At 40.8% G+C, this 27,106-nt stretch overlaps 1 protein-coding gene across 1 annotated transcript in view; it reads left to right on the forward strand.

Annotated features, from left to right (window-relative positions):
* The first annotated feature begins 257 nt into the window (after positions 1 to 257).
* Positions 258 to 27,106, forward strand: part of SLC4A7 (solute carrier family 4 member 7) — a 94,091-nt gene continuing 67,242 nt past the window's right edge. Inside the window, exon 1 of the mRNA XM_071735467.1 lies at positions 258 to 432. Within this exon, the coding sequence (XP_071591568.1) occupies positions 385 to 432 (48 nt within the window). The 5' untranslated portion in view covers positions 258 to 384. The remainder of the gene's footprint in view (positions 433 to 27,106) is intronic.

Here is a 27,106-nt window from a genome sequence, read left to right on the forward strand (position 1 = left end):
TCCGCGCCTCCGCCGGCAACCGCTCCGCGCCGCGCCCCGCGAGCCGCCCCCTCCCCGGGGGGCCGCGGCGGGTGGGGGCGTCGACGCGCCAGGCGCTGGGCGCCCTCCCATTGGCTGCCGGCGCTGCCGGTCGCGCGCGGGGCGGGGGGAGCGGTCTCGCCGAGTCGGTTCTGGGCTCAGCCCCCGGCGCGGCGGAGCAGTCGCGGCGGTTGCCCCGTCTTGAGGGCAGCGGAGCCGCCCGCCCGCCCGCTCGCTCGTTCGCCTGCCTGTCTCCGCCTCTAAGGCAGTCAGCTCAGCCGCCGGAGTTCTAACCCCAGCCCTAAGCTCGCCGTCGTCCGGCTCCCGTTCCGCGTTCCTTTCCCGGTTGATCTTCTCCGGGCCGCGATGGAAGAAGAGCGGGCGGGCGAGCAGATGAGACCGTTGCTCACCACGGTAACGCAGGGGTGGGGTGGGGTGCGGAGCGGAGCGGAGGGGGTGGTGCGGAGGCGCACAAAGGGCCGCTGCGGGGCAGCGCAGCCCGCGCCCTCGGCGGGGCCGGGACGTCCCGCTCCTTTTTGTGTCGGGGGAGTGGGACGCGGCGGGGGCGGGGGGGGGAAGACGGGACCCTCTCTGTCTCCTCACTCCTCGCCGGCGGCGGGACGCGGAAGCGGCGCCGCCGGTACCTGAGCCCCCCGGGGCTCCCCCCTCCCCTTTCCCTCGGGGCGGGATGGTGCAGGTGTGCCCGCGTGCCGGCCTCGTGCGCGCGGCCGTGCCCGCCCCCCTCCTTCTTCCCCCGGGGCGGCGGGGACGGAGCCTTTGTTCCGCCGGTGGCTCCGGGCGCCGCCGCGGCTTACGCTGGGCGGCTGCCGCTGCCACCGCCTCTCTCCTCCTCTTCTCCTCTTCTCCCCCTCACCCCCTTCCCTTCTCTCTGTCCCTTTGTGAGAACCCCGCGGGGCTTGCGCCGCCACCGCCGCCGGTAGTGGTGGTGGTGGGCGGTGCGGCTGCCCCTGGCCTCGCCTTTCTGCCTGCCCCCGGCCCCGCTCGCTGACGAGTTCCTGGGCGAGGGTGAAGTGCGCACACATGGCAAGCAGCGAGCCGCTCCTTGTCCTCATGTTGCACCCCCGCGTAGTCGGGTCAGGTGGTGAATGCGATTCCCCGGCGGATTTCTAGGTTTTAAGGGGGGGGGGGAGAAGGGGAACGAGAGTGTTGTTAGGGGGAGATGGATGAAACTACGGAGCTTGGGTTCATTTCCTTCCCGAGCCGGCGGCAAAGTGGAGCAGACATGTGTTGCCTTACTTCCTGTGCTACTGAAAAATACATGTGGTTCCACAGTTGTAATTTCCCCTCCCTTCAGATGACTCAAGGTCTGGATTTTGTTAATGAGCCTCTGAGCCCTTACTCTGATAATTCTCCTTCCAGGCCTTTTCCAAAAAGGTGTCACACAGGGACTTGTTTTCAGTGCCTGAAGAGGAGAGATGTGTAGTGTGTGACACAAAGAGTGCTGTGTCAGACAGGAGACATAACACCAAAAACGGGTGTTTTCATCATTTTTCCGCTACTCCTCAAGGGAAGACTTGAGTCACCTTTGATAAAATTGGCATTCTAACCAAGTACTAGCTTCCTGTGACATCAGTGTGTCTTTCCATTGTTATAACAGGAGCGTTGATAACTTGGTGGCCCAGAGGTCTGAGGGTTTTGCAAATTCCTTGGATTCTTACAATCTTTGTGCATTGGCTTCAGAAATAAATGTATGGCCTCACCTCTCAAGGTTTTATAGATCTGTTCTAGTCTCCACTGCCCAAAAGGGCATTTACCCAATTCATGTTAGCTTGTTCGAGATAAATGCTTGCTAAGAGCAGAGTGCTTGATAGGTTTAATTTTGTGCTCAAACTACCTTGCCTCTCAGTAGGAGGAATCTATTCTTAGCTGGCCAGAGAATACTCACATCTAGGAAAGAGATGCTACACTGTGTGTAGCAAGTTGCAAAAGCTTTGGGCTTCAAGTTTATGGGGTTAAAGTGGAAGATGCTAATGGTTACCCTCAGGTGAATCCAAATGAAGAGAGAATTGCAGACTTCATGAGAGTCACTTTGCCCTGAGCACACCTTCTCAGGCTCAGCAGGAGTCATTTAGATTGTGTTGTAACATAAATTAACTATGGGCTTTTGGGACAGGTACATTAGTTGCTGTACTACTGTACAAGGTGTTTTGAGCAAAGGTGCTCAGGGGAGTGGTCCAGAGTGGTTTCCTTGCAACAGCAGCAACTCGTCAGGAGCCTGACCTTGGTGCCAAAGTGTATTCAAGAAGTAACTGCAGCTGAGACAGTTCAAATGGTTAGAACAGTGAGAAGCGGAAAGATTATTAGGAACTAGAAAAAAAATTATAGGGAAAACATGAAGTAAATGGCTCAAAGGAAATACAGGACACGCTGATCTTTGGGCAGTTACATAGTGTAGCAGTGTTGGATTTGTTGTGGCTTTTGTATGCAAAACATAATTATTTTTATTCACGAAAGATACGTAATCCAAAATAAAAGTATTTTGGGGAATGCAGCTTGACTTAATTTTTTCTGATGCTGTGCTTCTACTAATACAGGCCACTTTCTTGCTGGCAGCGCTTTCTGAAACTGCTGATGTATGCACAGCTTCTTCTGAAATAAACACCTCTGTCAGATGAGAGGACTTTGTAGAAAGTATGCATCACATCTGAGAGCCTTAGTGCTGCAGCTTTAACATGCAAAAGCATGATCAAAGAACTCACTGATGCTTCTTTCTCTTCCTTCCTCAGGTGCTTCTGTGGTTGTTGTAGTGCTAGATGTGTAATAAATAAGCTCCAGTGCTTTGTGTGTGGAAGAGCATCTCTGTCAGTCAGCTCTCCCCCCACTGGTTTTATTTCATCAAAAGTAGAAAGTACCCTTTAACCTTGCTTGTTTTCTGTTTTAGGTCCAGTTTTAAAGAAGAAAATTCTAAAGTGTTTCAGACATCGGTATTTTGAGGAGACTACTTGGTGCCAATGTGTACATAAAAGTTGGAAGGGAGAGGTGAAATAAATGCCTGATATAGTTATTAAAACCAAAGACTGATGATCAGAAAGTCTGGGATAGAGAATGCAGTATGAAAAAGATATGTAACTGCATAAATTCCTGGTTCTTATGAACCGTATGTACTGTAAGTGCTTCTGCCTCTCATCTTAGAAAAGAAGCATTGTTACTGGAAAAGGTTCACTCAAGGGCAACAAGATATGAATTAGTTCCTAGATGAGAAATGGTTGAACAGGGTAAAACTTGTAACCCAGTGGAGATCATGGGACAAGCATACAGCAAGGCTCTATAGAACTCTTGTGGAGAAAGTGAAGATGGAAGAAGAGGCACAGAATCAAATTAGAGTTAGGTGATAGGTTCAGAACAAAGGAAAGGAAATGGTACTTTCTTCAGTGTAGGGAATTCACAGGTATGCTTGCTATATAGTGTATACAGAAGAGTTACTCGTGGAAAGAAGGTTGGACAAGCATGGAAAGACATACATTGAGTTAGTGAATGGCTGAGCAACAGCCTCAGGAAGTCTGAGTTGAATATAGCTGGAGGTTGTGAGAGTGTTAAGTGGAGTTTTATGCTTGACATGTTTCTCCTCTTCCTTCAACAGCTGCTTATGGTAATTTCTTTCTGGCTTATTTAAATAGGAGTGGAGTGTGTTAGTACGTTGCTGTCTATACAGTGGAGAGTTTGACAGTTAAAGTAACGGTATTAAAATTAGTATTGGTAATGGTATTAGTAATGGTATTAAAATACTGGGTACCAGTGATCTTGGTTCTAGGTTCTAGCTGTTGTCCTGATGGTGTTCATTACTGGAGTTTGGTGTGATTCTTTGCAACAGCTGTAAGTAGCATTTCAAGGAATCTGTGCTGAAGTTCTGTCTCTAGGCATTTTGCAGGTCATATTTTCAAAAACTTTGTTTTCTTAAAGGAAAAATAGAAGTAGAAACGTTTTCTTTAGGATTTGATATTACTTCATGTATATCATAAAATGTCTACCTAGGTCTTACAGTATGAGGTGTGGCTAACTAATGGGTTTGTTTCTTTTTCTTTCAATGAAACAAATCTGTTCTTATCACTGTGCTACTGTAGATGATGGCAGAACCGAAAGGGACTCTTGTTGGAGAAGGGCATATTTCCAGGCTTCTCCTGGCTTTCCTGATCCAAGCATTCCAGTAATATAGTCTGCCACATGTCACTGAAAGAGGGCATTAGTGTCCTTGTGCACTTCCTGAAGTGGCTACATGGTTGGCTCTCACTTCTATTTTTTAACAGCTGCACATGCATATTTATCAGGTAGGTTTTGACTTCCCTGTCAGTAGTTGTGTTTCAATGACAGCGTTGGACTTTCAGTTCAGGCTTCATTTGAAGGCTCCTTCAGGTGCAACTGTCTCGACTATCACACATCATTGCCTCAACTGTCCTTTCCTTTACACTGAAGCATCATTTTAATGAACAGGGTAATGTGTGGTACTCCAGCTTCTCAAATCCATGACAAAACTTGTGAAGGCCCAGAGGAGTGTAGAGTAACAGGCATCAGAGCCACCTGAAATAAAAAAAAAAACCAACACAAAACACAAATTCATGGGAAGTATTCAAATTATCAGAATCTGCTGGTAGTTACAATTTCATCAATTTACTAATGAAAGAAACAAAGTGCCTTTTCAAGAAAAATCTTATATATAACTTCATTTTAATGAATGAAGTTCAAGGGAGAATCGGGTGTTCGGTGGCAGCTAGACTGGAGTGAATGGTTTCTGAGCTAAGCTTTGGTCCACGTATTGCATTTCAGATAGCTTGGTAACTTTGTCTAGCTATGTTGTACTTCTTAGGTGGTTATTGAAACAGTTCCTTTGAAAATATGTTCTGTGTCTCCCTTTACCTTGGTGACACTTTGTATGTAAGATCGTAAGTAGCATCAGTACAGTAAAACAAAGTTTTTCACAATTGACTACTTATCTTTCTATGTATCTTGGATGATTTGCTATTTTAGAAAATACATTGTGAAAATTATTCTTTTGTGTGATTATTTGCCTTCTTATTTAACGTGTCAGTAAGGTGGCAAGTCAAATGACAGATCTCTGAAGAATGTTATGCTGGTACATGTCCATGTTTTTCATATTAACATGGTAAGCTTGAACTGTTGTTTTTCCTTTATGGCAGGACAAGGGTAACTGAGGGTATGTTTGGACTGCATAATTGAGGACTGTGCAGGAAACTCTCCTCCCCCACTAATGGCATCTGGCTGAACACATGCTCTCCACAAGTTAAAGCTATACAGTTAAACTGGTGTGGCAGTGCCTGATGAGAGAGAATTTTGCTAGCTTGATAACTGTGCAGACTTGAATCTCAGACTTTTGAGAAATAAGCTGCTTTTCTGTGTCATGCTGTTTGGGTAGGGTGCATACCTCGTACAACTTGCAGCATGCAGTGAACTGTGGGCAATGACTGATCACCTCTGAGTGGAGTACTGTAAATTGCTATTAACTGTATGTGCTTGCAGTCTTTTTGACTTCTCAAAGCTAACCATAACTGTCAAAAACTTCATGTGTTACTTGAGAACTTTAATTAGGCTTCATCTCAGTAGTATTATTTTCTGGCTAAAATAAGCTGCAAGTTGAGTAGCTGCTGCCTTATAATCAATGTTATTGATCTGCTTCTGTAGGTGACTTTTGACATGTCATGATTGCTGTTGTCTTTTGAATATAAACACCCTTTACACAAGGATACCTGTTACACAAGATGCTCAGTGGCCCTGAAGTAGTACTTAGTAAATAGAGCTGCACTATAACTACTGATTTGTAGAACACAGAGTGTAACTTGAATATACTTGAATTTAGCCAGAGAAGGTCTGCAAAGAATACTGTCATGCTTTTGGTGTAGCATATTCTGGAATTGTAAGGGTCAGAGACATTTTCAAGTTTTTTTCTAGCTGTCTAGCTCGTGTTTTGAAATAGTGATTCAAAAGAGGTTTTTGTAAATAAGCACACGGAAAAAAGCAGCACAAACTACTTGATCCTGCAAATCAGTAAATGTCTCAGCACAAAAATGAAATTATTGATTCTTCTATGGAAACACATAAATATGTGTTTCGAAGTTTACATTTGCACAGTTAGCAGTAAATGAAAACGTTCAATTACTTTTTAAAATAAACACAACAGTCTCATTGAGGAAGTTTTTCCCAACATCTTAGAAGCTTCTTTCTGTGTTACTGAGAAAAAGTATAAATTATGCAAGCATCCCAAATCTACCTTGCTGGCATATCTCGGTGGTTATTAAAATGGATTATCTGAGTAAGAGTCTGTGTTAGTTTGTGCTTGGCTCCCTATGAGTTCCTTGTTTCACTGGGAGTTAAATTTGCTGCAGTGGAGAGCATGACAGGACAAAGGAAATGTATACTTTAACCAGTAGATGGAGCCATTTCAGTTACATGTCAGCATGCCTAAGAAAGTAAGTCTTTGAAAACTTTGTTTCTGAAAGTCTCTTCAGTCATTTTCAAGTATGACTCATAGTTACTTTATCATTTCTTCATCTACAGAGAAGAGTAAATGTTTTATTCTTCCAATGACAGTGCCAGGATTGTGCAGCAGGAAGGCTATTCCATTTTCATAATTGTGCAAAAAAGATTGAGAGATTATGCTTTATGGAAATTAGTGTTATCTCTGTGAATTGTTAAATGTAACATGAGTAGAGCTCTATAGCCTTTATACACCTTCATGTTGCTTGAAGTAACATTTTGGAATATTGCAGTGTTGTATCTGACAGTCCAGATGCTTTTGTGACTTCCACTGAGGAACAGCTGTTTAATGTGAACTGAGATCTTGTTTTTCCTACTCCATTGCCTTAAAGTAATTGACTTAAAGCTATGTCATGGAATGGTTGTCCTATTTGGGTATACTGGCACAAGTTGTCTTATTTCAGCAATGCTGATGTGCTTTGTAACCTTGAAACACCCCTGGCTTGTTAATTCTAGCAAGTCCAGTTTTAGCAGAAGTATTTGCAATGCTGTACTTGTATCATCTTGTATCGTCCTTCAGCATCAACTTATCTAAATGGTATATTTATTGTTTTGTGTGGAGCTTGACTCTAAGAAAAGAGTACAAATGCCTCTGTGTTTGTACTTAGTAGTGTACTTGTGTGTCATATTCCTCTCCAGATTCCTTCTGTGAGAGATTTTGAGATTTCTGTGACTCAGTTGCTGTTGATTTTTTTTTTTCTGCTACTTATTCAATCTCATTGGAAGTTTAAATTTTCTACAAACGATCTAGAATGATGACTGATATTTTTCATGAGATGTAGTTGTGCCAGAAAGCATATAGGCTTGTCTTGTCGGGAGTATAGCTAAGACAGTATCCTGAAATACCAAAATATTTTTAGACTTGTAAACAGACTTGAAGCTTTTTTAGCTGAAAGAGTCTTCAGCGGAAGTTTCCACTTTGGACACCTGTTGTTAAACTGTTGCCTCAGTTTTTTTGGAGTCAGCCTCCTAACTCAGTGGAGCTTCTTGGGAATGAGGCATGTGGGCTGAGGCTGCAAGAGAAGAGGGGGAATTACTTAAAGAGCAGTGTTCTCTGTCCCCCCATCATCTGATGTATGTTGGAATTCTTCTGGGTGACCTCCTACTCTGCACTCTGCTACTGTTCCTTCTACAGTGCAGATGTACTACTGAGGTTCTCTTATTTGAGATCTGCTTTTAGGTGGGGAGAGCTAAAGATTGGCAGGTAAACTTGACTTTATTCTGTCAGTATGTTTTCAACTTCAGGGATGTGTGCATTAAGAATGTGTGTGTGGATAGCAGGTCTTGAAAACGTATGCCTCCCTAAAGTAGAAAGAGAAACGTTTTTTTCCCTCTCATGCTCACTGTTGCACCAGGCTGATTCCTTTGCATTTTTCATGACTAATGTCCACTAAATATATGCTGGCTGTGTCCTGACTGGGATCTGTTTTGGGAAGAAGAGAGAGACAGCTAAGTGATTGTAAATACCTAAGTTATGGCAAGGGTAATGATAAAAATTCTTCCTTGTAAGAAAAAGCAAAGTATTTGTTTCAACAAAACATGCCCCTTCTGAGCACCATGACTGTTACACTAGCAGAGTATAATCAGAAGACTAGAGAATCTCTAATCACCTGTTATGTTTGTGTATCTGTTATCAAAGAACAGGTTATCAAACAGGTTAAAGAAAGTCTGTGCTCCTAGAGGTGTTGCAATAGGATCTTGTTTGGTGTTTATTTCTGGAATGTGATTGCCTCTCGGTGCAGAAATTCTCTTGCCATGTCAAGAGATTCAGGCTGCTGTGTTGGGGATCTCAAGCATCAGGCTAAGCACATGTGATTAATTTCTTTTAGGCAGCATTATGAGTAAGCTCATACAGCATGTAAATCATGTTTACTGTTAACTGAGCAGACTTAAAGTTCACACTTAGAAGCCCTGATTGTTTTCTCTTACATGTGTAAGAAAAGGGTGCATAGCACATGCTAATGTGCATAGCCCTTTGTTGTACAAAGATCTGTTTGCTGGTGTGTAACTTAGTTTTGGAGGACAAAATTGTGTTTTTTCCCCTTCATACTTGCCTTCCACATCTGTTGTTAGCTTCAACTCCATGAGAGCTTTGACTTAGCTAACTTCACTGCTGCATGATGTGATAATGTCTGTATATTCCTCCCACTCCCTCCTGCTTCCACCCTCCATGTACTGTTTTTCATTTGAGCTCAGTCACAAAGAATTGCTTCACACTGGTTCATGACAGGCCTGCTTGTATTCCTTCATTCAGGAATGGGCCCCTCTTGTGCATGGATGAGCCTGTCCTTGAAGATCAGTTGGCTCTCACAGGCTCTCCCTTCACCCTCTGTGCTGGTCTTCCATGAGATCCTTGAACAAGCTGAAATAAGCTCTCCTGAAGTGCTGTGTTATAGCTTTACATAGTGGTTCTTGCACTGTACTATTTGTCTTTCTCATTTTTCTCAAGACTTAAAATTCCACCATTTCATGGTAGCTGAGGTCAAGGTTGCTCTTGACTTCCACATCTCTGGTTATTCCTTGTTTGTGAGCAGCAGGTCCAGCAGAGCATCTTCACTAACTGGCTCAATGATCACTGGTGTCAAAATAATGCTTGTAATATGTGAGAAGTCTCCTGGAGTGCTTGTGCTTGGTCACACCCTTACCAGCAGATACCAATGGTTTTAGGCCCCAGTGTGTACCAGGGTCTGCAATTGTGAAATGTCCTTCAACTTTCAAATGAAAGATGTTTCTACTTCCCCTTCTCTATCAGGAGGTCTGTAGCAGGCACCTAGCATGATGTCACTCATGTTGGGACTGCTCTCTGATCCCTACCCATAAGGTCTTGCCTGTCCTAACACTCAAGCAAAGCAGTGTGTGTCATAGCCAGCCTGTTGCTTAGATTGATAACCATATTTATTAACTTCCCAGCCTGGATTTTCTCAGGAGCATGTAATCTATCCATTTCAGCAACTCAGCCATGTGAGCTCTCCCATTGTCACTCTTAATTCCTGAGAGTTCATAGCTCTGTAGCCGTGCATGGATGAAGTCCTCCTGTTAACTTCTCATGCTGTGTGAGCTTGTGTGCAAGCACTTGAGATAGATCCCAAGACATGCCTCTTCCACAGGGGAAGTGTGAGAGCCTTCTGTAAGGTGGTCCCTGTGGCTTCGCTTCTCTTAAATGTGTGACAGCCTTTCTCCACCATGCCTACCTGAAGTCTTCTTCACAAGCTTACTGCATTTGGTGGCAAAAATACTGCAGCCACACTGTTTCAGATGGGTCATTGTTCCTGTGATCGTAGCAGTTATAACTCTGCAAATAGCCTCATACTGACTCTGGATGAATCTAGTATGCTTTGAGCCTTTTGCTTCTCACTGGAGAGACTGAGAAACAACTGATGCTCTTCAGCCTTGCCCAGACTGCACTCAGTAGTCACTCTTAGCTCAGTGTTTGCTTTTGGAAGTGTCACTGGCATCTACATGGATAAGCATGGAAGTGCAATAGTTTGAGGACTGGATGAGCCTCAGTCTTTCCAAAACATTATTTGGCAAGCAGTGGACCTCCCAGGACCTCCTGTTTATCTTCCCTGTGGTGCAGTGTGCTTATTCCTCTGCAGCTCTCTCACCTGGCCACTCAGCATCTCAGAGGCAGTGCCCCATCCTCAGGTGAGGCCACTGCTATCACCAGGACCAGAGAAGAGCAGTGGCTGCTCCCTGCAGCTGAACACCTGGGTGGTAACATCCTCTGCCATTCCTGGAGTTGGGATCTCTGATATGCCTTGCGTGGTGGTCTGCAATCTTGAACAGCTTTTTTGGGGTTCTTTGTCAGGTGAACATCTGGTTGATCCCTGGAAGATGTGTGGTGACCTGGTTTATGTTATTGAGCTTTTAAGCATTACCACCTGTTTCTTTTTGCAGGATAGATTTAGAGCATGGACATACATGTGAATGTTTATTTGACTTGTAATTGGGTTGTGATAGACACATCATACCGATTTTTTTTTTAAAACAACTCCAGTGTTGTCAACTTACTTGTAATGACAGCTGTTTCTGCAAGACTGCAATTGATAACAATCATTAATGTTTTTAGTTGGATGGTGCTGCTGTGTTGGCTGATGATGTAGCATAACTTGTTGGCATCTCAGCATGGAGAGACCAAACACAACTGATGTTCATGTTCACAATTTGCCAGGTCATGTGCCTGTAGTAATACACATCTCTTTCCCTTACCTTCAAATACTTAATGAATTAAGTATTATTCATTAATACTTAATGAATGAATGTTACGTAGAGGAGAGACAGTACTGAAGATGCTTTAGTTGAAAATACAAAGTTTTCATTTTTTTTTTTCTCTGTGATACCTGTTTGCATAATTTGTTGCAGATGGAAACACAGCGGCTTCCGTCTGTGTTGTAGGAATTACTTTTTTTCATCCTTCATAGAGGCATTTTAACTGGATAATGCTACTGGTCCTTACTAGTGCTAGATGAAACTAGAGTATCCACTTTTCTAGTCACTTCCCAGAAAGAAGACTTAAAAGAAGGAATTTTTTTTAAAATGCATTTCTTGCCTAGCTTGTAAGTATGGCTTGTTTTACTTAACACTTGGAGCTCTTTTTCAAGCTCTTTGAACAGTCTGTGTACAAGCTGTTACATTATTATGTTTTTCCTGTTTCTAGATACCACAAAGTGCAGTAGATTAGTATGGGGACAGAATAATTCCAGTCATCAAAACACTTAATTACTTGTTATCTATCTAAGAAATATTTCTACTTCCAAACTTCCCTGCAGGCTGAAAAATACGATACCTGGGGCATGACGTTCAGTTCAGTTCAGTTGTATAGGAGTTCAGCACTATCAGTTTATACTCAGACAATGTTTGGAGGTTTATTTTTGTACATCTTCTGGCTGCAATAATACTTGTTCTGAGTTACCTATTCACAATCTTTCCTGTTAATCTGGAGAGCAGTGTTCTGCTTGTAACCTTTTGTGTTTTGACTTACCACTGAGTTATCCGATTACGCTTAGTAGAAAGCTTTGGTTAATAAATGGCTTCTACTGTACATGTGTGGGATTAGAACTGGACATTCTTTGGTCATTATCTCAGCTTCGTTTAATTCTTAAGATGTTATCTGTTAACTAGTTTCATGTTTATGTATAGGTAAAATAAAGCTAACATGCTGTTTTCCAGAAGATCTGAGAGGTGCTGTATGTAGGCAATGATGTCTTATGGATGACTTTGGGGCAAGTCACTTTTGTGCTTCAGTTTCCCTGACTAAAAAAGTGAAAGACATTTAAAGACTATAGATTTTACAAACCTTCAAAGCAGTCCTATTGTAGTTGTACTTAAGAATGCAGTAGATAGTACCTTAAGTTTCAGATCCTTCGTTAAAGTGTTATTTGCTATTACAAAACGGCAGCATTTGCCTGATTTTGCATTCTTGACTTTTTTTTTTTTCTTTCTTTTTTTTTTTTTTCCCCCAGGCAATTACAACATTTACTGTGTGAAGCTTGGGGTGGTTTGATGGGTCACAGCATTTCAGAGTATTGAATTTCTTCATTGTGAATCTGATTGTTAAACCTTGTAATTTTTGGCAATAGTCTAATCATTCAGGGACATTGATTTTGTGTTTGGTGTGTTTGTTTTTGTTTTTTTTTTTTTTTGTACGGACTCCTGTAGCAATCTGTCTCACTTCTGTTACAGTTGAAAAGCTACTGTCACTTTTTTTTTTTATATAATGTATGTAATGTTGATGTGTATTTTGCCTGCCTATGGCTACATTTAAAATACAGCTTGTAACCCTCACTTTGACATAACTTTATCTTATGAAAGATGCTTCCTTCTCCCTAATAATCTGTCATACCCTGTTTTGTAGGTGTGTTGATTTCTCTTTAAGCCTGAAATTTTTTCAGAGGGCTGGTATGCATTTTTTTTTGAGATTCAAATGTGAGGTTTACTTAATCTCAGGTAAGTTTCCTGCAAAAAATGAGATTTCATAGAAGAGAACTTCATTAAAGAAAAAAGTAGAGGAAGTCTGCAAAAAATAAGCTTGAAAAAAAGCATCAGGAATGACTTCTTTTAATTTGCTAATGGAAAGAAGATGAATATATGTACAGGATGTAAACCAAGTTCCACAGTAATGTTAAGATCTAGCTTTCATTAATGCTCTGGAGCAAATCAGGAATAACTTAATGCTTCTTTGGATTCTCTGACTAACTTGTGAAGTTGAAGGACTGTTTGCAAGATCTTTAGTTAGCGTTCTAAATGGTAAGATAGAATTATTTAGAATACTGCTATATTTGTTGCTACTTTGTTTCTATTAAAAAAGCTTTTGGAAATATACTGTACTGCTTGTAACTCCTGCTTGTTTTAGGGCTAGTGATCTTTTGCATTTTTTTTTCCTTTGGCTTGCATGGCACTATTGTGAGGATATACTATTATGTAAGTGCATGCATTTCTTTAGCATGTCAAACATATTTCCAGACAGACTTCGTGTACGAAAAAGGAAATGAGAAACTTCTTAGTGAATAGCCACAGCTGGTGTTGCTGTTGGTGGTAAATTCTTCATTTTGTTTGTCAAATGACTACACCCTACCAGCCATGCATTTTAAAACTGTTTATATAAAAACAAACAGATAGCATCTGAGAATTGTTATGACTCATTTAAGGAAGTGATAAAACCCGAGAGCAGCAGAGAGCCTTTCCTTTTTCAGCTTGATTTTTATTAACATGGCTGTGCTTGCCTCCCTTGAGAAATACAGAAAAGGAAATTAAGGAGGCAGATACTCTTGTAATTAATATTTGGTTGAATTGTAGGTAGTTTGATGATCATAGAATGAAGAGACATGTTTCAGCTTATAAATTAAGTGTACAGTACCTATTACTGGGCAGTTTTAATTTCAGATTGTAAATACAAACAAGTTTACTAAAGTTTTACTAACTGATTTTTGTGGAAGTTCTTGAGTTTTGAAAACTGCTGGTGTGTGGCAATCAAAACCAGAACATCAGCAAGTTTGTTGTTGGCATCGATGTCACCATCCATTGCCTCCCTTAACTGCTGATGCTATCTGAAGTGCTTGCAATTACTTTTTTTTTTTAGCTTAATTATTTTTAACAGCTGTTCACCAAATGATTTTGTTTGACATAATTAAAACATTTAGCTTGACATGATTAAAGGTACTTATAGTTCTTTTATAGACACAAATTCCTATTGTCATAACTTGTATAGTGCAAATGCTGTTGGTAGGTAGCTTGTTGGCTTATAGTCAGGGAAGAAGATGGCTGTATTCTGTTGTGAAGACAAAGAGTATTAATCTGAGGCTTTTAACTGTAAAGTCTAAGTTACCTTTGCTGTGAAGAAGACACAAATGAAGGGCAAAATAAAAATAGGGATCTGAAGAAATCTGATATGCTCAAGGCCAAAGAATATGCCTGCTGCTTTTATTGTGTGCTTTGAATGGACAGAACCTTTTGAAAAGACAGGCAACTTTTTGTTGTTCAGCATGCTTTCCTCTCATTGGTGATGGGGCCAGTTTACTGTAATGTATTTGGCATACAGGATTTTAGCTAATTGTAATCTGGCAAATAATTTGGAATATACTGCTTTGTTAAACAAGGTGACTAATTTCTCTGTCTCATGCAGTGGTTGGTTGCATGACAGGGTGTTTACTGTGTTTGCATTTCTGGTAGCCCAGGCTGGGTGTTTAATGATTATAAACTTCAGCATCCTGGAGGCAATGTAAAGGTGAGAATTTGCATGTTAAAAACAGCAGTTCTCAAACCATGTGTACTTTTCCAGATCCTATTTCATATGTTTCACTGTGTATAAGGGGTGTGCACTTGCTAATCCTCAAATGTCAACTCCATAACTGCATTTTTTTGGGGAAGGGATGGGGGGAGTAGGTCTGCACTTAACAGACTGGATTGTGGATTAATGCCTTTACAAAATTTTAGCTTGTTTACAAGAGGCTTATTTTTTCTTTGGCTCTCTGTAGGGGTTGATGACCACTAGTTAGATAATAAAGTTTTACAAGCACCTGAGACTGTAGTCTTGTTGCAGTAAGAGGTTGCTACAGAATAGTTTGAGCTGAAATTACCACTGTTGAATATTTTGAGTAAGTCACAAGTGTCCATTTCCAATTACTGGGGGTGGTAGGATCTGAAAGGTGAACTTGATGTCAGGTAAGGCACCAGAGAACCAGGAAAATGTGTAGCTGTTTTCAGAAATGGCTTCTAGATGGTGGCAGTGTCCCAACCAGTTGATTTAGAGGCTCCAGGAGTGGCAAGAGCTTAGGAGAGACCCAGACAATAGCCATGCAGGGGTCAAGGCTGGGAATGGTGCTGTGGAAGCTGTTTAAGAGCCCAAGGGCATTGCAGCTGGGCAAAATAACAGAAGTACTGGGGGAAGTGGCAGAAAGGGGATCTGTATTTGTATGCATGCTTGTTTCTGGGAAATGTAATATAGATACAGACATGCATGAGTTAAGAATACATCCCTCCAAAATGGAATGTGGGCTTCTGTATTGTAACTTGTATTATTGATACTTCTTGTGAAGTTCATAGGATCTATTGTATATTTGTGGTAACACAACACAAGACTGTAAATGGCATTATGTATTGTGGTTACATTATGGTAGGGAGAACCTGTTTCTTGCTTTACTTGTATTGCAGTATCAAACAGGCTTGTGGTGTGAAGACAAGAAAATTTCCCTTTCTGTCTTTAAGGTTACAAAAAAAAAAAAACAAACCCAAAACTCCAAATGACATGAATGGATACAATTTATTGAAATCTTAATGACTGTCTATTGGTGAATGGATTATTCATGTATATTGTGTGGATCTGTTTTTAAGATGTGCTAAATTTTACTGGTATGTAAATGGACACACTGGTATGGAATGGACACAATTTTAATATTGAGAACTGGTCTCCTGTACAGCCATGTATCAAAACAATTTTGTCTGTATTGTGCAAGTCTAATATTTCACTAACAGATCTTTGGTAAACATACTATAAAAACACTACTATTCCTGAAGTGAAGCATAGCATGGAAAATAGGAGAATAATCTGGGAACTGCTTTCAACCTCCTATTGCTTCTAATGGGAATCATTAGGATAATGATCATGAAGGAGGAGTGGTAGGGGGTGAAGGGGAGGTTGGTGTGCATCTGTAGGCTCTTTGGCCAAGGTAATTCTGCAGAAATCAGTGTGAAATTTATGTATAACAGGAAGCAACAGAAGTGAGTTTGAGGTATGCTTTTAGGTATGCAACTGTTGTCCCCTTTCATTTTGGTTTCCAAGTTTGTTGTGAAGTATCCAATGCTTTTCTTTGTTAGAAGGAGCTTGCCAGACCTCCATCCATAACCTCATCTTAACACACAGTCTCAAAGGAGTTCGTTTGTCATCGAGAATCAGCAGTGAGTCTGTATTCCTGCCATGTAAAAGGATCCCCCTGGGATGTCTCTTGTTTAAAAAGCATGTGTTGCAATTCTGAGGAACTGGTGTGCTTCTTCCACATACCTCCAAAGGCTGACAATGAGTTGCACTGCATCATTCAAGAGAAGTTTCTCTGTCTGCAGACAAGTGCCCTTCTGCTAAAGTGAGAGAGCATTCACAGCTCTACCATATTTCTGTCTTTCACATTCTGATTTGTATATACCTAAAAACTGAGTTCCTTTAAAGTAGTATAATGTCACCTTTCTTCATGTCATGGTGCTAGGATCTCTCAACTTTGCCATGAATTGCTAAGTTCCAAGTGTGTTCCTTGCTCCTTCTGAGTAATCATAGAATTGGCTGGGTTGGAAGGGACCTCAGAGATCATCAGGTCCAACCCTTGATCCACTACCCCTGCAGTTACCAGACCATGGCACTGAGTGCCACATCCAGTCTCTTTTTAAATATCTCCAGGGATGGAGAATCCACTACTTCCCTGGGCAGCCCATTCCAATGTCACCCTCTCAGTAAAGAAATTCTTTCTAATGTCCAACCTAAACCTCCCCTGCACAACTTGAGACCGTGCCCTCTTGTCTTGCTGAGGGTTGCCTGGGAAAAGAGACCAACCCCCACCTGGCTACAACCTCCTTTCAGGGAGTTGTAGAGAGTGATGAGGTCTCCCCTGAGCTGCCTCTTCTCCAGGCTGAACAGCCCCAGCTCCCTCAGCCTCTCTTCATAGGGTCTGTGCTCGAGTCCCTTCACCAGCCTGGTTGCCCTCCTTTGGACCTGCTCCAGGACCTCGATATTCTTCCTGAACTGAGGGGCCCAGAACTGGACACAGGACTCAAGCTGTGGCCTCACCAGGGCTGAGTACAGTGGCAGAATCCCTTCCCTGGACCTGCTGGCCACGCTGTTCCTGATACAGGCCAGGATGCCATTGGCCTTCTTGGCTACCTGGGCACATTGTTGGCTCATGTTCAGCTTCTTGTCAATCCAGACTCCCAGGTCCCTCTCTGTCTGGCTGCTCTCAGCCACTCTGTGCCCAGCCTGGAGCTCCCCATGGGGTTGTTGTGGCCAAAGTGCAGGACCCGGCACTTGGCCTTGTTGAACCTCATCCCATTGGAATCAGCCCAACTCTCCAGTCTGTCCAGGTCCCTCCCTTCCAGCTGATCCACACTCCCCCCCAACTTAGTGTTGTCTGTGAATTTGCTAATGGTGGACTTGATCCCCTCATCTAAATCGTCAATGAAGATATTAAACAGAACTGGGCCCAGCACTGATCCCTGGGGGACACCAGTGCTGAGCAGCCACCAGTTGGATCAGCACCATTCAGCACCACTCTCTGGGGGCCTCCAGCAGTTCCTAACCCAGCACAGAGTGCCCCTGTCCAAGCTGTGGGCTGACAGCTTTGTCAGGAGAATGTTGTGGGAGACGGTGTCAAAGGCCTTGCTGAAGTCCAGGCAGACTCCATCCCAGCCTTCCCCTCATCCACCAGGCGGTCACCCGATCATAAAAGGAGATCAGGTTGGTCAGACAGGACCTGCCCTTCCTAACCCCGTGCTGGCTGAGTCTAATCCCTTGTCCATCCTGTAGGTGCTGTGTGATTGCCCCCAGGATGATCTGCTCCATAACCCTGCCAGGCTCTGAGGTCAAGCTGACAGGCCTGGAATTTCCCGGGTCCTCCTTTCAGCCCTTTCTGTGGATAATGTAACTTTAAAATGTGGCTTCTCTTGAATAACTTTCAGCATCTTTCCAGAGTGTTGATTCTAGACAGATAGTAATGAAAACTGAACTGTAAATTACATCCTGGGTGTGACTTTATTTGTTTGAAGTTTCCTTCTCCCTACCTTGTGCTATTTGTATTATTGATGTAAGTGCCTCTAAACCCCTTAGGTCCCAAGAAATCATCTTTGTTAGAATTACCAAAAATTGAAGAACTTAGGAAAAAAAAATAAAATCCTGTTTTCCTTTTGATATGCATAGTGGTCTTGCTTTGAGACAGTCAGTAAAGGTGCATCACCAATGTAGACAAAAGTTTCAAAGTAATTTATATGCTTTATAAAATTCTGTCAAAATTCTAATTCAAGTCATAGAAAATCCAAGCCCAGAAACAGACTCTTTCTTGGAAGTGAAACAAAGACAGTCTAAATGACCTCCTGTAGTGTTAAAGAAGCAAAGGTCTTGGTGCAGTTAGTTGATCATAGAATTCTTTGAAGACAAGAAAGCTCATCTTTATTATATGTCCTGTGCTGATTATGTAAGCTAATGTGTTAAACTTGTAGCAAGTAGTTTGTCAGAAGTTTTATTAATGGGAATAATGGTTAATATTAAAGTTTTTCAGAGACTAGATGTAATGAAACACAGCCATAATTACTTGCTTTAAACTGAATAATTGGCTGTGGTCCTCTCACAGTAGTGCAAGAGCCTACTTGAGCAATAAGCAAGTCTTTTTATCATAGTAATTGCCACATACAGCTACAGTACAATAGAGATGATGTCTATGATTGAGCACAAGGCAGTTTGTCTTCCTTTGCAGCTGGAGACTGAGGGATCTGGTTTTAAATGCTTACTGGTGACTGTTGTTTTTTTTTTTTACTTTTTTCTTTTTTGAGTTTCTGTTTGTTATTGTAATAAAGAGAGCCTATACTTTGGGGCCAGCTCATGATGTGTTCATAAAATGATTCCTGATTAACAAGGCTGTATAGTGTGGGAGAGTTTTGTTCATGGCTTCTTACATCATATGTTATTGTGATCCTGTTATAAATAGTAGTTCCTCCAGTGGCTTCCTAATTTACAATAATACAGTTTGGGTGAAGTTTCTCATAATTCCGATGAACAACTTACGCAGAGGGATTTTTCATGTTGTCTCTTCTTCATATTTTCCCCATAAAATCATAGTAAATGATTAGTAAATAGTAAATAATTTAATCTGCATTTCGGAATTAATGTAAAATGTGAAGCACACAACACTTCAGCAATGTGAGCACTTATATGTCTTCATTAGAAACACAGAATCATAGAATCATTTAGGTTGCAAGAGACCTTTAAGGTCATTGACTCCAACCCTAAATGTTAGTGCTTTCTATTAATATGCATTATGTAAAACTTTTATAGATAACATTAATATAAAGGCTTGATTCAGGTTATTTTGCAACACCTAGAAAATACATGAATAGCTATCTGGAAGATGTTTTTGAGAAAGCTTAGCTGTGGAACATAATACTACTTTTTAGTGGCAGTAAGTATATAGATCTATTAAAATAAGAAAATTATTTTTTAAAGAAAAAGGGTTGAGTTTGAAGAAACAATTGAACACCCATGGAGCTGTTGGAGTGAGTCCAGAGAAGGCCCACAAAGATGATCAGAGGGCTGAAGCACTTCTCCTAGGAAGGCTGAGAGGGTTGGGTTGCTCAGCTTGAAGAAGGGAAGACTCTGGGGAGACCTTATAGGAGCCTTCCAGTGCCTCAAGGGGCTACAGAGAAACTGGGGAGAGACTTTTTACAAGGGCATGTAGTGATAGGACAAGGGACAATGGCTTCAGACTGCAAATGGTTAGATTTAGGTTAGATGTTAGGAAGAAATTCTTCACTGTGAGGCTGATGAGGCACCAGAACAGGTTGTCCAGGGAAATTGTGTCTGCCCTATCCATGGGAGTGTTCAGGACCAGGTTGGATGGGGCTTGGAGCAACCCGGTCTAGTAGGAGGTGTCCCTGCCCATGGTAGGGAGTTTGGAACTAGGTGATCTTTAAGGTGCCTTCCAACCCAAACCACTCTATGCTTCCATGATAACTTGTCTTTCACCAGCCTCTTTCTGTATCCTTCTAAAGTGTTAGGCTCTGGCTGCTGATGACATCTTTCATACCTGTGTGCCTATCTTTGTCTCCTAATGCTACTTAATTCTTTTAGAGCATATAGAAACATGGGGTTATTGTGCAAATTCAAATCAAGACTTAGAGTAAAAGTGAAGTTTGCTGGCACAGTGGTTCCAAAAGTCTGGTGTTGTGGTGCAGTTCCTTTGTTGTGCAATGTGTTAATGGTTATACTGTTTAGGAGAGCATGTACATATTTATGTATAAGTTGCTAATAACATTGTGTTTCCAAAAATCCAGTTCTGTTACAGAACTAGTAAAAATATAAACAAACTTCAAATACATACACTTTTCTTCAGCCTGCTTTGTTTCATTTCTTAAACAGTAAGTGGAAATAAGCATTGCAGTCTTTTAAACTGCTTTTTGTTTAGCATACTTCTTTAACTGATTGATATTTGAGTATGCAGCTTGATAATTCAATAAAAAAAGGCTGGAAGAACCATAAGAATAGAGAATGTGATGGCTGTGCTGTGTACTATTGTACAACACTTTCCTTCCTGAGGCTTTCAAAATTCCATGTTTTTTTTTCCCAATTACGTTGTCTGTATGTCTGAATAAGGATTATGACCTTAAGGATTATGACCTTAATATGGCCTATTTTTTTCAGTGGTCTGAAAAAAAGTTGTCTTCTCATATATCTAAATCACTTGTCCATAATTGAAAATATGGGGTTAATAGAGGCATCAGTGTGATACTCCTGGAACTTGGTTCTGCAGTACAAAATCATACAAGTAATTTTTTGCATTGGACTGCTTTCAGGTTCCCCCTTGTGTCGTGGTATAAATGTTGTAATTTTAAACTGAGCTACAGTTTTGTCTTCCTTTAATGGCAGAGCTTCCTTTTGCACAGTTGCTCAGTCTCAGTTAGAAAAGGGTGCCTTACCCTTTTTTTGAGCCCCTGTCATTGCACAGAGACCTCAGACAACATAAATAGCTTTTAGTAGACAGTTGACTTAGTTATGAGTATTTTAAAATATCCATTTATTAAACTGTAGGCTTGAATGATTTTGTTTTAAATACATGTAAAATACATTTAAGTACTGCTTCTGCTGGTGATGATTTTGATAATCAAAAATGAAAATGGATTCCAATTTTAAAGACATCTTTTGGGAACCTGAACTGTTGAGCAAGTCTATAAAAGGCTGTTAAAATCAGATATGAAGTTACTGCTTTTATTTAAATTAACTAAATCTCAGTCAAAAGCTCTGAAATTGATTAAGATCACCAAAAGTTGTGTGTCATACTTCTCCAAATATAAAATTTTATTCAAATTTCATTAAAAAGGTACTGTTTTCTACTGAAGTTTAATGTCTTGCCATCATTCAGATCTGATCTTGTTAATTTAAGATGAGTGTGCAATATAAACCAGTTAGATTCTGTTTGTGCTGTACCCAGGAGATTTTTACGCCATGCAGTTCAGTCATACTTTTCTAGCCTGGTTTAAAGGCAGTTGATTTTTTTTTTTTTTTTTTCTGTAGAGTCAGTCCTACTATGATATATAAGAATAACAGTAAATAATTTGGTGGATAGGTTAACTTATTTGTGTATGCCCTGACTTACGTGAACTAACACAGGAAAAAAAGGGATGGGTATGTTCATACTATGCAAATAATGTAGGCAAATGAAAAGTCTATCATTAGAAACATGAGGAATTGCCTAGAGGACAAATATATTCAAATGCTTACTATTTGAATATTTCTTTACATGTTGGTTTTGGCTGTAGGTGGCACAGTTTCAGTATTACTATGTTTAACTTGTTTCTTGTACATCTTGTATTTATCTTCTCAATTTCTCTCCTGTACCAGTTTGAGGTGGAGAGCAGTCTTCTGGAATCAAAGAATGATGAAGGCTTGGTTTGCTTCTGAAAAATCTTCTAGTGAAGACGTTCTTTCCCCCAGAAAAAAACCCAAACAAACAGTTAAACCTTTCAAGTTATATTAATGCATATATGATTAAGACACCTGATTACAGAAACTTGATGTAATAACACATCCCCAGGGCTGGAAGCTGTCGTTGCACCTATTTTATGTCACAGTAAAAGCAAGGGTTGGATGATATGTAGGTGGCTTCTCTACAAGTTTGGTAGTATCAGAAGGACACAGTTATTCTGAAGACCTGGTTTCTAGATTGTTAGATAAGTCATGCTTTACTGCACTTATCTGATCTTTGTAAAACATTTGTTTGGCTGCCAGATTCAGTTGCCATTGTGTAGAACAAGTTAGGTATTTTTTTTTCAGCATTTAAAATTCCCTACTAGCTGTGAAATACTGAGTTACAGATGTTATGATAAAGTTCTTGTAGTTGTCAGTGACAGCATATTTGATTTTTATTTCTGGAAGGTCTTTTGCTTAAGTCTCCATTCTGGATGATATTGTATGGTTTTATCTAACTCTGGTTTATTGTGTATTTGATTCAGTATTTTAGTTTTCTGGCTTTTAATGGGATCAATTATCTTCATAAGGACATCTTAAGCCATTGAATCTGTTTACAAGTTCAGGCAGAGAATGCAAGGAGGAGAGTTTTTTTAATCTTGGTGTATGTCCTGTTATATCAAAGTCAGCTTTGGTGTTCCTAAGGCTGGTGAAAATTGCCATGGTTGCTTCTCAGCTTACATCAGACTCATGCTCCTTTACTCTGCAAGTTCAGATTTGCTTTACAAGAAAACCATGGCAGTAGAATTTTTATGGGTAGACTTTATGCAAGGCTAGATAATTGTCTGTTTTCCAGAAGTCCACGTGAAAGCCAAAAGCCTATCTAAATTCCTTGTTATGCATGCTCCAATTTCACTTAAAATCAATCTTTCCCTAAGCTTGTATTTGTGCTGCTGGCTGTCAATGTTCATTTTAAGCTGCCTGAAACTGGTCTAACGATGACAGGTAACTTCTGTTGCATATTGTAAGATGATTAAAAATGCCTCTATTGTTTGGATAACCATTTCTGAGAGTGCCCCTTTTTAGTAGTTGTTGCCTAGCTAGAGCTCCCATGCAAACTCAGTGTTCCCTAAAGCAGAGAATTCTAAGTGTTTGTTAAACAAATTAAGAGTATCTAATTTGCCTGCTGTCTGTTGGATGCATTCAGCTTTTTTACTAAACAGCCCCTCAAGTCATAAGTTTCCAGTGAGTCCTACAGTGTTAGTTTTTCCTATTCACAGAGAAATGCATGTATCTTTCTTAGAAGTACAGTGTTGTCTTTTGGTTATTCACCAAAGGAAAAAATGTAATAAAGCACTAAAGCCAAATTTTTCAGTGTTCTTGTGACAAAGGCTCTAATAGCTACAAAAGAGGTAACTTTTCTTTTTTTTTTAAACTAATTTTTAAATCTATTTCCCCTTGCATTTTGTCAGTTAAACTTTCCTGTAAAAATTCACACCATGTGCAATGGCAACCATGAATCTGTTGTGTCAGATACAACACCTTTTAAACTGTTTTTTCCCAGAACCTCCTAATCATACTCAGGAAAAATATTGCATTTTTCAGTACATCACAAAATCAGCTGCTCTCTCTCTCTAAACAGAAACAAAAGGAGCTCAGCTGTATAACTGTAAATGATGATAGATAAGGTGAGTAGGAAACAGAAACAGATCCTCTTTTAAATATCCCTACTTTCAGTGGTCCTTCTAAAGGATCTTGGCTGGCTGGCTCCTGAAAGTTACACGTGCTATCACCTTCTTACCTAGCAAGATCTTCACTTGTAAAGGTTTTCAGGATATCCTGTTGTGCAGGAGGAAAATAGAGGAAATTTTGGCAGGGAATTATGTGTCTCAGTATGCAGCTTCATGTTAAGACTGAACTGAACTAGTTAGCTCCTAGTCTCTGAAGGGGAGGCATCCCCCCCCTCTGTCCTGTCTCCTTTCCCTTAAGCTCACTGTGTTTGTGAAGCTGGCAAAAAGCAAACCTCAAAAAACACCCAAGGAGCCAAAATAAAACCTGTTAGGGTTAATTTTCTGGAATGAATGTTAGCTGAATTAATATATTTACTCTGTGATCAGAAAAGCATCTGATCTAATGTCAGGCACAGATGTTATAATGTCTAGTCAAAATACTTTAAGAAGAAGGTAAAGTGAACTGAGGGGTATCTCAATTTCTCCAAGCTGTTCATTTTACCCAAGCTGAGGTGTGAAGCTCCAGCATTGAAGTGTGACTCCACAACAGTCCAAGTCACTCTTGGCTGGAGTTGTCCCACGGTCCTGCCCTTCCTGCTCTGGGCTCAGCACTCCCACCTGCTCTGTGGACCTCCCAATATCTCACCAGCAAGGAGTGGTGCTGGAGCTGATGTGGCATAGTTCTGTCAGCTGGTTCATATCATTGCCAGCACTAGCATGAAAATGGAACTGCAGCTTTCTGCTCCTCTCTGCTCTATGAATGAAACATGTGGATTGCTAGAACTTTTTTTTTTTTTTTTTTGGTAATTGGAAATTCATCATAGTGGTGGCGTGCTAAAACATTGCTAATTACAGCAATACTTTCAGGTGTCTTGAAGTTATTCAGCTTAACTTGGGAGATGTGATTTGTGGAAGGTATTTTATGTTAAAACAATCTGCAGACAAGAACGTCTGAAACATGTATGTTGTACTTGGAAAAGTTAAAAGTCTGGAATGAAATTCTGCCTTTGTGAAAGTTGCAGTAATCATGAGCCAGCCTGTAGTTTTTCCTCCATCCTGCCTGCCTTATTTGAAGGAGAAATGTTAGGGACCAATGCAGTGCTGATACCTGCTATTGTGTCACTCTTGCTGTTTGTGTTGGAAACGTTGCCTTACCTTGCTGTTATAATTTGCTGAGCTTTTTTTGTAGGTAGTAATTTATGTTCACAGTAATAGTAAATGTGTTTTGAGTGAATTATTATATTTGATTTGACTGGGATGTAATTACATGAATAGAGGAGAATTTGAGAGACAGGGAAAGCTGAAGGTGAAGAGTTACGCCTTGAATTCATGTGAGCTCATGAGAGTTGTGATCTTATACTTTTCTATGAAAAGAAAGACATGTAGGTGAATAATCTTTCAAAAATTACAGTAGTCATTGAAAGAGTAATTTTTTTTTGTTGTTGGCTACTGATTCTTGACAAGGAACTGTTTTGTGTGGGTGTTGCTTGATTTGCTTGTATTTGGAGAGTCTGTGCTAACTGGATAATTTGACTCATTTTGTTTTATCCTCAAACATCCCCCTACACACACACACACACACACACACACACACACACACACACACATACATACACTTTTTTTAAACTTTTTTTTTTCTTGAGGACCTGCTGTCAGGGACAGGCTTTCACATGCCTGTACTTCACATGTCAGTACAAAACATAATGCATAGTATGGGGCAGGTAAAATCATGCCTGAGGGAGCTGGGTCTCTTTAGTTTGGAGAAAAGGAGACTGAGGGGTGACCTCATCAATGTTTTCAAATATGTAAGGGGTGAGTGTCAGGGAGATGGAGCTAGGCTTTTCTCTATGGTAACCAGTGATAGGACAAGGGGTAATGGGTGTAAGTTGGAGCATAGGAGGTTCAAGTTGAATATCAGAAAGAATTTTTTTACTGTAAGGGTGACAGAGCCCTGGAACAGGCTGCCCAGGGGGGTTGTGGAGTCTCCTTCACTGGAGACATTCAAAACCCGCCTGGACACGTTCCTAGGCGATGTACTCTAGGGGGCCCTGCTCTGGCAGGGGGGGTTGGACTAGATGATCTTTCGAGGTCCCTTCCAACCCCTAGGATTCTATGATTCTATGATTCTATGATTCTATGCCACTTCATGGCTGGGCTTCTCAGCTGTTCACTTCTCTGCCATGTATTATTTTAGGGATATGAATCTTTAATAGTTACACATGTGATTGTAGAGCATTAAATATATGGCCTTGGCTAGGTAGCATTAATAATGTTGAATCAACCCTGTTTTATAGTTACTGTGAACTAAGACTTCTTAGAGTATCTCAAAAAAGCTGCCAAAATGCCTACAGATGAATTTATGTAAAAGCAAGTGATGAGGGATATGTTGTAGCTGTAAAGTGTGCAGCTTTGAATTTGGAAAGCATCCTCATTCCTTTGCCAAAAACCCCCCAAAAAACAGTTCCCTACAACCTCCCCACAGCCTAGCTCAGTGCCATTTGCATAATGACCATATGCTTCTACAGGCTGAAGTGAATTTTGTGATTGTGTTCTGTTTGAACACAGTCAATTTCTTCCATCTATCTCTACAGAGGGATGTTTTTGAGTCCAGAAATAAGTACTCTAAAACTTTACATTTTCTGGTTTTCTGCTTCATCAAATGTATCCAAATCAGGACTGCAGGGTAATTAATGAAGTAGTCTGTACAATAGACTACATCATAATCTCACTGCTGCTGATGATTCGGGTTACAAATTCCAGTGATATCCTTTTGGGGGAATAACTAAAGAAATAGGCAGCTCACTAAATGATGTGTAATATTAGGAGAGCTCAAGCTAAGGATCTGTGCCATGCTTGCTCTTAGCATCCCAGTGGCTTGTGTCAGCTGTCCTGCAATGTGCTGAAAAACTTAAGAGCTCACTACTACTACTGGCAATACACCAGAGAATATCTGCACAGAATACATCTATGATTTCTACCACCTCTCTTCCCCCTTCCCCCCCCCCCCCTTTTTCTTTTTTTAAACACTCAGTTCCGTGTGTACGTGCTGATACAGACTGAAGAAAGCTGAAGAGTGCTGTCCAGATGTACCTCTTGGGAACTAGCTGTTATGTGGAAATCGTATTCTGAAAAATACTTGAAGCCAAACTCTTGGGTTTTATGGGTAATTTTAATTTTAAATGTTAATTTTAATTTATTAAATCAAGTGGGAACATACAAACTCGTATTAAGAACAGCTGCCTATGAGTTGTCCATTACACATTAATTAAATATAAGGTATTCCTCTAATGAGACAGTTATTCTCTTAGCAAGGAAATACAGAAACCACTACTTATGAATCATAGGTTCCCATTTAAGAAGACGCTGAACAAAATCATCTTTAGTGGTGTTAGACTTAATAACATCAGTCAGTTTGCATCATACAACTCCTGTATATTTTAGTCCCCTAGCACCTTGCCTCCCCTCCTCACTTCTACACCTTTCTCAACTGCTCCCCAATCCAAAGTAAAGCCTCACTCAGAAGTTTTATAAGTAATAAGGGTAACTACTCCTTGGGATTTTCTTTTTATATTTTTTTCTAAAGAAAGGTGCTTCAAATTTGATAGATACTATATTTTCAGGTGCAAGAAGAAAGGTGGCAGTGAGCTGGGTTTTTTTTGTTTGTTTTGTTTTTTGCCTGCAATGTTAGAAAAGATTGTCATGG

The sequence above is a fragment of the Heliangelus exortis genome, chromosome 2 (assembly GCF_036169615.1).
Source record: "Heliangelus exortis chromosome 2, bHelExo1.hap1, whole genome shotgun sequence".
Classification (NCBI taxonomy): domain Eukaryota; kingdom Metazoa; phylum Chordata; class Aves; order Apodiformes; family Trochilidae; genus Heliangelus; species Heliangelus exortis.